This window comes from Melospiza georgiana, chromosome 4 (assembly GCF_028018845.1).
Source record: "Melospiza georgiana isolate bMelGeo1 chromosome 4, bMelGeo1.pri, whole genome shotgun sequence".
In the NCBI taxonomy this organism is placed as follows: domain Eukaryota; kingdom Metazoa; phylum Chordata; class Aves; order Passeriformes; family Passerellidae; genus Melospiza; species Melospiza georgiana.
Genome location: NC_080433.1, coordinates 32695822 through 32709084, shown reverse-complemented (window position 1 = coordinate 32709084; position 13263 = coordinate 32695822). Strand labels below are relative to the sequence as shown.

Below are 13263 nucleotides of genomic sequence, written 5' to 3'. Positions count from 1 at the left end.
GCTGACCTCAGCAACACTTAACACCTGTGCCTCAGTGTTTCACTGAGCAGTGGCAAACACAGGCATTTGAGCTCTCTACAGAATCCAACCATGAACTGTTTAGAACAGAATGACTCAACTCACTCTTGTTGAAGGTCACTGGACAATTTTCTCACAGTCCATTAATTTTTACCCAAGTTCAATGAGCAAGAAACAGAACACTGACTCCAGCTTTGCCAAACTGGACATGCACTGCACCCTCCTGTCAGGGAGGAAAACAGCAGTGCCACTGCAGCTGCCTACCAAGAGATTGGTTAAGAAAACACCAACCAAAACATCTCCAAGCTCCTAACTGCAAGAATCCATACACCAGTGCCCACTACAAAGCACAAACAAACTTTATTAAATGTTAGGAACCACAACGAAAGTCCCATTCTTTTGACAATTCTGCTTGAAGTGTCTTAGGGACAGGCCTGTATGGAGCACTAAAGCACTCATGAGTCTCCACAGCTACTTTTTAAATCATGTCACAGGCCTTACCGAGGAACAATGCTCAATACTGCCCATGCTGACTGGGCAGCCTCATCAGTACCTTCGGGGAAGAAGCACAGAAACGAAATTGCACGTGCAAATCATGGCAGCTCTCTGGGACACAGGCAAGTTTTGAAAAAGTGGCAGAAGGGGAAACAACAGCTCAAGCACCCTTCATTTTCTGACACATCTGGAGCTGCAATGGATCCCACAGCATGGTAGGTAGGCTATGGGATGGCACAGCCTGAAGAAAGACACCGACATCCACATGGAAACTTTATGAATTTTTGCACCCTCTGAGAGCATACACTGTCATTTGCATGAACTATGCAATTCCATATTTGGCTGTGAAAAAATGGCAAATGCCACAACTGTTCTTGGTTTACTTGACATGTCCTCTTCCCCAAAAAACCATTTGTGCAACCCACTCTTGGTGCCTGACAGCACCTTTCCAGGTACCCACGGAACAGACCAAGTTCAAAAGAAATCCTACCATGACCATGGGGATGCAGAGACTGTCACAAATCCTCAACAGGAACTCAGAGAAGTTGCTTAGTGTGTCTTTGCTCTCAGAGTTGGGGGCAGTGAAAGCATTCTCCCGGGCCATGAAGTCACCCTGGAATTCCACTGCTAACCTACAAACACACAGTGGATAACAGAGGGAAGAGGAAACCTCCTCACTCTGTAAAGGAAGCCAGGAGATACTACATTTTAATCACAATTTTCACCTTAAAGGACCCACAAACACTCAATGGGCTGGAAACAGAGAAATCTGGCAATCACATTCAGTTACCTTTTGAGTGAAGCTATTAAAAGTCATCAAGGTTGCACAACAGTACACACTGGGAAAGGAAGACTTAGTTTCTGTGAAGAAAGCATGTGCTGTGGGAAGATCTGGTGTGGCAAGACTGGTTTTCAGCCATACCAGAGTGCCTGATGCACAATACAGCAAACCTTGTGAAAATCAGTCAAGGGACCATATATATTCAGCTGATATAAAATCCATGACAGAACCTGCGTGCCCTCTAACACAACCCCGAGACTCTGGGTCAGTGCAGAAAGGCATGTCTGATTCTGACTGAATTATCTCAGCCAACCCAAGTGATGCAAGGCAAAAACTAATTTGGCCAGACCACCCTAAAAGCTGATCCTGATTCATTCTGATTCATGCACAAACTCATCTACCACTGTCTGATGTTAAGGGTGCCAAACAGCTCTGATCCAGCAGAAAAGGTAAAGTTGGTGCCTATAAACCCACTTCCAGTAACAAGTCACAGACATGAGCAAATCCAAGGCCAGCATCTGGAGCAGATATGCATTTGTTAAATGGTTAATCCCCTCTGGCAGTGAAATGACATAGCATAGCATAAGAATCTAGTTTCACACATATCTTCCAATAGTTCTTACACTATCAGCAGCTTTGGTGAATTTTCAAGCAGCCCCCTCAAAGCCCAAAGACATGAAATAAACTGAGAGGTCCCAGGCAAATTTCATGGGAGACATATTCAGGTGTCACAAAATTTTCGCTATTAATACATACCCCTGACTCTGCTGTTTCACTGACCAGTGCCATGCACTGAACTCACCTGTGATATTTCTGTGGTGGGGCTGGGTGGAGGAACATAGTCACAAGGACAGAAGAATGGACAGACATGGACACACACCACCCACCCACCTTCCTGACTTGTCCTCACCTGCAAGCATTTCTGAAACTTTCCAGGGTATTGAGCAAGAACTGACCCTGTCTCTGAGGAACTCTCCCAAGATTTCTGTTTGCTGAGTGACTCTGAGACATTGAGAACAGGACATCACCCTGTTAAAGGAGAGAAGTCTCTAAAATCTTATGTCCACTTTCAGAAAAAAAACCAGCCTTCTCCTCTGACACCAGCAGTAGGAGGAACAGCACATTGCACTTCACTCCTTCACACCACAATTTTTATACTACTGTGCTTTCCCCAGAGAGGGCTGAGTTAAACAGCTTGTGTGCTCTTCCTAGGGAGGACAGAGTTAAGGAGCTATTAATTCTGCACTGCCATCTCTTTAGAGTCTGTATTACCATGATTTGATCTAATCTGAGTTTTAAGCATTTCAGCTAATGGAGCTTTAAATTCTTCTGAGAAAACTTAGTGTTTTTAAAAATTTTCTTTTTACTTTCTTCCAAATACTGTTCAGACAACACAGAATAGTTCTTCTCCTTGCTTAGCAATGAAATCTTAGAAGTTCTTCTACTTTGGCTCAGAGTTTTCAGCAGCTATCCATGTACTAATTCTTGTTCCCACACAGCATCCCACTGACTTAAGCCTGAAGCCAACTGAAGCGTCAGAGTTAATCATTTGCCCAAACTGGGAACAACTTGGAACTCAAAATCTGCCTTTAAGCCTTAACCTGTTGTGGTGGTCTTCTCCATAATACCAGAGGAGGGGGCACAGCTAAACACTGGTGCCTGACAGTTCAGAATTCCTTCTCCATTTCATGCTGAGATACCTTGGCAGAGGTATCATCATTTCCCCTTTTCTCCCTTTAAACACAGCCTGCATATCCTCACTATCTAATTTCCTTCCTGTGAAGCTCTTAATTCTGAAAGGGACACCCAGCTCTGTGTGTGTGGAAACTGACTGGCCAATGGGACAGAAAGCACTTCTGCCTTCTTCAGGCAGAGAAGGCCAATATCTAGTACCATAGAACTTGGGTCTAAAAAATGTTCATCGTGGATTTGGAGTTCTGCTACTCCTTTGAGGATTGAGGTGCTCTCCCCACTACTGGCACGAAATCTAAACCTACATGGCTCTAAGCCTACAGCAAGAAGGGCTCAGCCCTTGTCCTTTCATTAGCCATCTGCAGCTGGGGCTCTTCTCAGAAGTGCAGAGGTGCCAGCAGCACACCACACTAACCACAGATGCCAGGAACGGAAAAGGGTTTATAGTTCAAATAGTGGCTAACAACTCCCTTGCTGAGGGATCACAGTGCATATATGGTGACACTCTTGATCTGAATGTAGAGCAAGAAATATTCATTGCTGAAAAAATAGATTGACCAATGCAAGGTGAGGGTGGGAAGAAGGGGAAGTTCAAATGGCTTTGGAGTACTGGACACATAAAGAGAGTAGTATGCTCAAGCAGTGCCCCACAAAACTTCACTGATTTAGAAGGATATCATTCACCAGCATCCACCTTCACCTGCTTCAAAGTCTGGTACCATCTCATCTGCTTCAAAGTCTGGTACCATCTCAAGGCAAGAGGATCAAAAGAAACAGCAGAGAACCAAACATCCATGGGGGATGTAAGCAAGGGGATGAAACACATATAAAACATCAACATAGGAAGATCATCACTGTCCTGCTCAGTTCTACCAACAACCAACAGCTTTTGACTTACTGCATGCCTCTTACTACTCTGTGGTAGGGAAAGGTCAGCACATCGCTTCAGCACCGCCTCCAGAAGCTTCTGCAGTTCTTCATATGGGACTGGAGGGGAGCTCAGATGGTCCTTCCTTAACACGTGAAGACAAAGACAAGATGCACAGTCCCTGCAGGGGACATTCCACTAGGAAGGCAACACCATCAGAAATAACTGCTCTTCTGATGGAAATATGCCACTGCCACTTCTCTCCAGCAGAGCACAGTAAGGTCACAATATCTGAATAGTGTCTTCAGCCACACATAAACCCAAACACACCCCAAGTGCTCTGTCTGCTCTCACCACAGTCAGCAAGCCCATGACTGTTCACAGTCTTATATTTATTATTCTTATCAATCTGGATGGGGCACAGAGTGACAAAGACACAGCAGCTGCTGTACAAGCCTGCCTGGAACACTAGGTCCTTCCTGAAATTACTTGCTGCCTGCCACAGCTTCATTGCTCTGGCAGCTTTCCTGAGGTGGGTGGGAAGCTGGCTCTGCTGTACCCACGCCTGCCTCAGCCACAAGTCCCACTGCAGAGCACGTTCACCCACACAGCCACGGGGGAACTGCAAAGCCCAAGATGGTATCAACAGATCTATCTGAAGAAAAGTCTGCAAATACATTCCTGCCTACCTCAGGAAAGCAGCCACAGCTTTCACAGCCTCCACTGCCACCTCCAGCACTGGGCAGTTCACTGTCTCCATCAAAACATCAATGGCTTCTATGCAGACACCTCGGTTGGTGAACAATTTGATTTCCACTGGTTGCCTGTGAAGACAAAACAAAGCAAGCAAGGAGAATGTTGTCAGAGGTAGGTAACTGCAGTGCCCTTCCCTCATTTCAGCAAATGGACAGCTGAGCCATGAGATTGCAGCCATGTTTTTCAGTTCTGAGAGCCAGCTGCTCTCAAGGAGGTACTCTCACACTTGAGCAGGTAGAGGGTTTGCTATAAAAAGGAAATTTCAGCCAATCTAAAGCACTACCATGACAAAACATCCACAACCTGGATAACTGCGTGACTACTCGAGAACACTGTCACGAAAAGCACAAGAAAAACAAGCCTTGCAAAATATAGTGACCTCTGTGCCTTGGACTCTATGTTCAGGCCATCTGCTCTGGCATTTGTCAGTTCATCTAGCAACTTATATTTTTAAGTATACAAGCAAACATCACTGTCCTAGAGGATAATGCCACGAGAATAGCTTCTCTCACTGCACTCCTAATGCCAGATGCTGCCAGGGCAGGAACCTTCACAAACTTGAAAAGTAAACAGGAGAATAAACACAATCCAACTGCCTTGACAATCCTCCTCAACAGTGAGCATTTTGGCCATCTGTGGCCCAACACCTTTGAGCATTCAGCATGAGAGCATGGAGGGACAACAGGCCATTAATCCCATTATTGGACAGAGCTGTGTAAATGGCAGACTGTGTTCATTTGGCTCCTGGCAAGTCAGGTACAGCTGGGGAGGCAGGGGGAACACAGTTACATGCACACAAGAGGCACAAACAACCTGCCAGAGGGTCCCTCCAAAGTGAAGCAAGAAAAGCAGCACAGCATGACAGGAGCCAGATTTGGGAGCCAAAACTATTCCCTGTTATTCAATTTTCACAGTCATGCCTAACTGAAGAAAGCCCAGAGTACATGCTCTCATGCACAAATGGGAAAGCAAAGTGAATTTCAGTAGAAATTACACTAGTAGGCCAGTTATATGGCAAAAAGGGAACAGAAGAAGAACCACTCTTTTTAGTCACTCAGTGGGATGGAACCCAGCTTCGCAGCCACCTCACATTCTGCTGTGAGAAAAAACTGTGAGGTGGGCATGGCAAGGAAAAGGACTTGTGGAATTCAGGCATCAGGAGCCATGCCACAAGTGAGGCACTGAACTTCCAAGTTGCTTCTGCTCACACTGGGTAATTCCATTAATCCTCTGTATCTCCTTTCTTTAATCACTGCCCTTCTGAAGTAAAACACATCAGGAAGAAAAAAGTCTTCACTGACTCATGCAGGGAAGAAGGGATGGAGGAGTATTGCTGACTCATTCAAGCAGCACAAACCCACTTCCAAGATGGTGCACTGTGATATCTTTGGGGCCTGGGGGGAAAGTGTGAAGGGCAGCATCCTTCCAGCTTCCTGCAACCTCTCATCTTTGGGCCCCAAACTGCACCTGCCACTTTGATTATGCTGGGAGAGACAAGGGTCACTCCGGGGAGAGCTACCCAACATTCCTGACATACTGCCAAGGGGAGCAGTACCTCCTGCATGGACCTCACCAGAATGTGTGGCTCACTTACACAAATGAATCCAGCTGCAAGCTAAAACCAAGATGAGAGGTTCCAGCACAAGATCCCTTTCCCCATTATGATATAATTTTAAATAAAACATGATTTCTAAGGCAAAGCTCAGAGAAACAGAATGGGTGTACGAGAAAATGAGAGCAACTGCACAGAGTGTTCTCTTTGTTTTACAAGCATAAATGCTGTAATTAATGTTCCCCATATCCCAGTTTCTCTTTTTGACAGATCCCACACTGGCATCACCACACTGTTCTAGCACTGTTGCTTTTTCTTCTCCTTTTTACCCTGCCGCTTGCTACAAAATTGACTATGACATTTCCAAAATTCTGCTCAAGGGCTCTCTTGGGGGATCTAAGTGACAAAAACGAGACTCTGTCACTGGCATGACAGGATAGGAACAAGATCATAAAGGCAAGAACAGGAAGCACAGAAGAAAAACAAGCCAGTATATATTATTTCTCAGCAGAAAACAAGAGGAAAAAAGTGACAGAAGACATTAATATTTCAGCCTAGAATTTGTTTTTGCAGTTTGAATTTAGCTCAGATGATGATAGAAGACCAGAGGCCATGGAATTTGCATACTTTGTTTTGTCATAGAGGCACACTTAGCAGGAGCTGGCCTGCTCACAAATGCCTGGACCTTCCTGGCCTTGTCTCCTGCTCTGTCTACAGCTGAAAAGAGATTTAACCTCCCTAACTGTCAAGGAAGCAGGACGAGGAAGATTTAGTGGTGGATATAAGCACAAACAGGACAAGCTGGGAGGTTTGGAAAGAACCATCAGGCCTTTCTTTGCAAGAATAAAGGAGATGAGATTGTTCAGCAACATCTTTTAAACACAAAAACTCTTGTGTGTAGATATCTGGTCTTGGAAGAAATTCTTAAAGGCAAAAGCCTCACAGTCTCTATTTTGGAGTACCAAACTCTGCCTGCAAGTCTGACAAGGCTCCCTTACCGTTTCAGTATTTCAGTGAAGAGCAGGAGCCCTTGTTTGTGCAACTCCACATTGTTCAGCAGCAGGACATCTTGGAGACTCCTCACCAGAGATTCAATGCCTGTACACGTTAAGAAAAGTCAGAGAGAGGCTTTTAACGTTCCAGATTCCAGAATGGAAGCAAAATTAATTTTTAAAAGGAAGAAAGATTTGAACAATTATTCTTGTGAGCTACTGAGAGAAACAACTGTCCAAAACTGTTGAATGTTCACTTATCTTTCTCATAACATGCCTCAACCTTCACTGCTGGAGATAAGTCCCAAAGAACAGAAGGAATTTAACCATTTTTCCTAAATCCACTCTTGTCATATCCACAGAAATACTTCATAGTAACTCAGAGAGTGTCAATCATGATAACTGGTAATTATAATGAATTAGTGGTCATCAGAAACTCATGGGGACAATGATACTATAAATTCAAGCTATGCTGGACATCACAAACATGCCTGATAGGTACTTATTTTCAGTCCTTTATCCATCCTGACTGGAAATTGTGGTTGTGTGTAAAGTGCTGGAATTCAGCTGGAGGCACAAGAATGACTGCAGTCACTGTGCCAGCAAGGTTGATGACTCACCATACACAGTGTGACACTTGGAGAAGAAAAGGCGCTCTTCAGTCAGGAGGAGTAGGCAGCAGTACACTGACCAGATGAGGATTTCACTTTTGCACAAGAGACACTCAAAGAGAAACTCTGCAAACATACACACACAAATAAGGTCACTCTGGTAAGAAGCAGGCTGCTCACAGCATGGCACAGCTGCTCCTAGAACAGGGCAGAGGAAGGAGGAGGAAATGAGGAGACATAGCAACAGCCACAGGGAGAAGGGCTGAACCATGAAATGGCAGGAATGGAGAACACAGTAGATGCTCAGGGGTATGCTAATCTTCAAAAAGAGGTGACTGGAGAGCAGAGACCCATGGGCAGGCATCTTCCCAGCACAAACTCAGTAGGAAGGAGCTGAATTGTGGATCTAGCCTTTGGCACAAATGAAAAGTCACAAAGAAAGCTTTATCACAGATGCAGTGACCTTTTTTTCCTCATGACTTTTACATCTCCCAAATAATTTGTATCATGAAAGTATTTCTGTCTTTTGGGATTACAGAGAAATAATAAGCCATCTCCCATAGCTGCATTCTAAAGCTAAATCCTAGACCAAAATCTGAGCAAACTTACAATATTTAGTGGAATGAAATAAATGGAAACCAGTTTCCATATATTATTTATTCTTAAACTTGTATCTAAGGTCCTGCAAGAAGGACCTTGACCTGAAGTACTTGGCCAAATTCACTCCTAAAATCACCTGGTACAAAATGGCCACCACATTATGCCATCAGTGGATTTCATGGAGCCAGCCTGATTCCTAAACCAAACAGCCAGGGGCAGATTTGATACCGGGGAATGAACAATAAGATGCTACTGCATTTGTTCACCTGGGACATCTGCATGGATAAAAGCAGGAGCATATCTGCTAGGAGAGTGAACCAGCACTGCAGCCATACAGTGAGAACTCGCTGCCTGTAACATCTCATCTCTGGTTAACAAGAGCTGTTGGGAAGCAAACGTCAAAAGGAGAAAGGAAGTCAGCTATACAGCTGTGAGTAGGACACAGCTTGTTCTACCTTTTAAAATTTAAAACATAAATTAAGGTCTCTCTTTCGGCATTTATTTCACAGATTAAACCTGCTAAGGTAAGATAAAACACTGAACCAAAGAGACTCAAAAAGGCACATGAGAACTACAACAGAGTAGATCATGAGTAAGAATAGTTCTGCCCCCAGGCTTAGTCATGCTGGTGCTGCATGTGCTGTATCAGGCCTCAAGTGTAAATGAGTAAGATCAGCTAAGGCCAGAAGTAAAATTTTCCCCATTCCAGGATGCAGGCATGAACAAGAAGGTGATCAACAGAGGTACCCCTATTGCTGGTTGGGGTACTATGTACAAATTACAAAGGGGATGGGACAAGCATTAATACACAGACCATTGTTCTACTTGTCCTTTTTACTTCTTACATAATTTTTCTGCTGACAAATCTATAGCTACTATTTAACTCTAATCACAGTTCTGCAGTCTCTAAAGCTTACCTTTTCCAGCTTTCCCAAAACCCTCTGATTTTAAACATTCCCACATCCCCATTTCTCACTGCAGCCTCTATTGCTGGTGTTGGTAACAGAACACTCTGCTTTTTTATATATACAGTGCCTCAGATAAAGGTTCATTACAGGCCAGAAAATTATTTATGTGTACCAACAATTCACCACTACTTCAGCAATCACCTTTTTGAGAACAAGTGGCAGTGGATTTTCCCCTTCTAAAAAGTTAGGGTTCTCAGTCTCCTCCTCTGTCTTTGCATTATTCATAAGAATAGATACAAAATGGTCAGACTTCAGCAGCTCCTTTAGCAAGCCTGCAAAAGGAAGAGCAAGAATGAGCACCATATCAAGCAGCACAGTGAGGATTATATTAACACACAAGTATTTACAGACTAAGACTTGTTGCCAACTTCTTCCCCTCTCCTGGAGGGCCCCACCCCCAATTTAGGGAGCTTCTTCTCATCGTGTCCCCAGATGCTGCCATGACCCCCATGTCTGGCAACCCCTTGTTGCTGATACTTTTTGCTGGTCTGACCTGCTCTCTGTTCCTTCTCAGAGTCACATATGTACAGGGTGCATCTCAGGAGCTCCCTACTTGCATTATCTTCTGTTAGTAAGCACACCTTAAACTGTTTCTTGGGAGAGCTCTTGACCTGCATTCTTCTCCAAGCAGTCAGTTACCCCCAATGACATTTTCCCTAGAGCACTTCCCAGAGAACAGGCATTTATCTTCCCCTTCTATTACCACAGGCTCTTACAGAAACAGCTGTGTTCAGCTGAAGGATACCCACACTCCAAAAAACTCCCTCAGAATAGCAGTATAGATCACTGCTACAGGTAATGATGAAAATCATCAGTACACATCAGTACAAATTCACAGGGGTATTGTCTCAGCTACAGAATTCTACTTTCAAAGGAATCATAATCTCTTTCTAGTAGTTGAGTAGATAAGCTGAGGAGCAATTCATAAGAAGGAGCAATTCCTGCTTGCCTCCTTCTAGAAAAATTAATTCCCTGGATGGTTTACAAACAAGTGATGTCAGAAAGGCTGAAATTGTGCTCCCCAGCAACAGCTGAAACCCACAGTTGGAAGGATAACTGCAAGAAAGTGCCACTTCCACATTAGCTCTATATCTAATTAACATAATTAACATTTTTTAGACTCCATCCCACTGCTCTACAAAACCCACCAGCCCATGCACAGTATTTGCATTCAGACATTTTGAGGGATGATCAGGCCATAGCACAAGCTCTGAAGAGACTGAAGATTAGTCAGTGCTGGGCAATATGAGGCATCAGGGAACACAGGGGTCTGGGGGCGCTCAGCAGCAGGTCTGGGCCACTTCACTGGAGTAACAGAAGGGACTGATGGCTTTGGACAAGGAGCACAAAGATCCTCTACTGAACAATCCACACTAGAGCATCTAAATCAGCCAAGGATTTCTTCCTCATTCTAAGCCTTCCCTTGCACCTTGCAGTTTCTCTCAGCAATGCCTTACCCAAACAATTAACCTGCAGCTCCTTTGTCTGGGCACTCCCCAGAGTATTCAAGAAGACACCACACAGCCTTTCTTCAAAGTGTCCTGAGAGACGTTCTGTGCCAGCAGGAGAGGAGTACAGCTTGCCATACAAGTAGCAGACAGCAGCTTTTATACTTTCATTTGGGTATATCAAGCCCATCAGCAGATGATCCACTAAATTATCTAGCACGAGGAACAGGAACAGCAAACATTCACTGACATTTTAAAAGCACCAACCTACTTCCCTTGAAAACGTACAAAAGCCTACTGGCCAGACTGGTGTGTGCAGGTTAATGAAAGCCACAGTCAGGTGATGTGCTCAGCACCATCTGTCCCTCTGAGCAGAGGTACAGTAATCAACAGCCACCAGAGCTCACTGTTCACCATATGAAGATCCACCATCCCAGCTCCCTCCACAAACAGTTCAGCTTGCTCACCAGACCCCCAAGCACTGGATCAAGATAAAAAAAACCTAAGTGTATGTTGCCTGTGAGGCAGACCCACAACCCCAGTTTGCAGAGGCTGCTTTTGCCTGGCTAAAAGCATGATTATAAAAGCTGCTATGAAGGTTCTGACCTGTATCTCAGGAGGTCTGAATGCCACTCTGACTTCTGGACAGGCTTCTTTTGTGACCTTCATGAACTCGTCATGGGGACAGGGGAGTGCATGCATGTGTACTAGGGCTGTGAATGCCACCCTTCAGTGGGACATGACACACTACTCACTGTGCTTTACCACCAGTATTTCAGCAAAGCCTGGGATGGCATCTGCCAGCTTGCCCAAGAGAGAAAATGTGGGCAGGCTGCTTCTCATGGTATTTGCTTTGCACAGCTGTAGAGGAGACAGAGAAGGAAAATGTTTCACTGATGAGGACACAGTCCAAAGGCAGAAATGCACCCAAACCAGCAACTTCTCAGTGATGCATAATCTTCCAGAACAGGATCTTTTCCAAAGATGGGCCCTCTTCACCACTTGGGATAAAGCACAGGGAAATCCCAAATACCACACTAAGTCTCCAAAATGTCTTTAAATGAATTCAAGGAATTGCTTGCTTGTTGTTCCTTTTCCTCTTTCTCCCCTCCACCTCTTACATGAGCAGACTAATTTCTCACCACTTTTGCTACTTCTCTTTTTTTTGTACCCTGTGGAACCACCATAAACTTAGGAATGAGGAGAATGAGAGCCTATAGCACAGGTTGGGAAAGCTCCTCATATAACTGAACAGTGAAGTAGGAAAAGAAGCATCTGAGGAAACCACACAGCTGCATAAGAGTATTATGAAGCCCTGTGGCTGCAAGGCATCATGAGAACAATATAAAAACTCCATGGTAAAAACTAACCTTGCCAACATCACAGCTGGGAACTGGCATTAGGACATCCTAGATCAGAGGGGATGGAGCTTTGAGCAACCTGGTCTAGCGGAAGGTGTCCCTGACCATGTCAGGAGGGTTGGAATTAGATGATTTTTAAGGTTCCTTCCAACCCAAACCATTCTATGATTCTGTGATCCCACTGCTACATCCCAGTCTTCCAGGGCCACTCATTCCTCAACCTCTGAAAGACTGGAGGAAAGGTTAAGAGAACTCATCTTCACTGACCTCCTTCTGACTTTCATCCAAAATGCAGTATAAGTACTGTTCTGACTTCAGCTCCACAATAAGCCTCACCAGAACTAGGCAGAGAAAACAGGATCAGTAACACACACACAAGAGCACTCACAATCCATCTTCCATGGGGCTTTAGCAGACCAGTGAGCAAAGAGCTCAGAAATGAAATGAGCCCAGACGTGCTGAGAGAGCAGGGTTACAGCAGCAGTCCCAGCACTATTACCTCTGATAGCCCAGCTCAGGCTCTCTGAGGCATCATTCCAGCAGTCCTGCTTCAGCTGCACTACAAACCATGCATGGAAATGAGCCGCAAGTGACAAACTGAGCCTCAGGACAGCAAGTAAACATAAGGAATCAGGAAAGGAGGGGGGGGGAAAAACCTAGCTTAAAAGCATAAGAAATTATGGTAATTGAATAGACCAGGCTTCCTACAGTATGAAAACTGGCCTTTAAATATGCATCCTTCCAGAGAAGATATCAGAACTGAAACTGCTGAGGATCCTTAGATTCACACTCAGAGCTCCCCCTTCAGCTGCTACTGTCCCTAAGATAAGTGAAGTCTATCAGCCATTCCTCCCCACTGCAGATGTCCCACACACCTTACCAGAAAGGACAGTGCCAGTCACCAGAGTGCTGCTGGTCACTTCCTCAGCCCCCAGCAAGGGTTGTTACTATTAAGATCTTTGACAGCTCTGTACTAATAAGAGGAATCAGCAAGAAATGATGTTTTCCAGGCAGTGGCAACACATCACCTGGGGCTTCCCTAACCAAATCTCAAGGGAGTTGCCTGGTGCTGGCAGGCCTGTGCCTCCACACACAGACCAGCAGGCCAGCTGCAGCAAGCA

General features: G+C 44.8%; 1 protein-coding gene across 1 annotated transcript; it reads right to left on the bottom strand.

Annotated features, from left to right (window-relative positions):
- Positions 1-515: 515 nt before the first annotated feature.
- Positions 516-12475, bottom strand: LOC131083002 (meiosis inhibitor protein 1-like). Its single transcript, XM_058023281.1, has 12 exons — positions 12410-12475; positions 11537-11642; positions 10791-10994; positions 9475-9605; positions 8632-8746; positions 7775-7891; positions 7161-7260; positions 4544-4678; positions 3885-3999; positions 2205-2323; positions 970-1145; positions 516-571 (listed from the first exon to the last, which is right to left on the bottom strand). Exons 2-12 carry the CDS (start codon positions 11622-11624, stop codon positions 516-518), a joined length of 1356 nt encoding a protein of 451 aa, XP_057879264.1. The 5' UTR covers positions 11625-11642; positions 12410-12475.
- Positions 12476-13263: the final 788 nt, after the last annotated feature.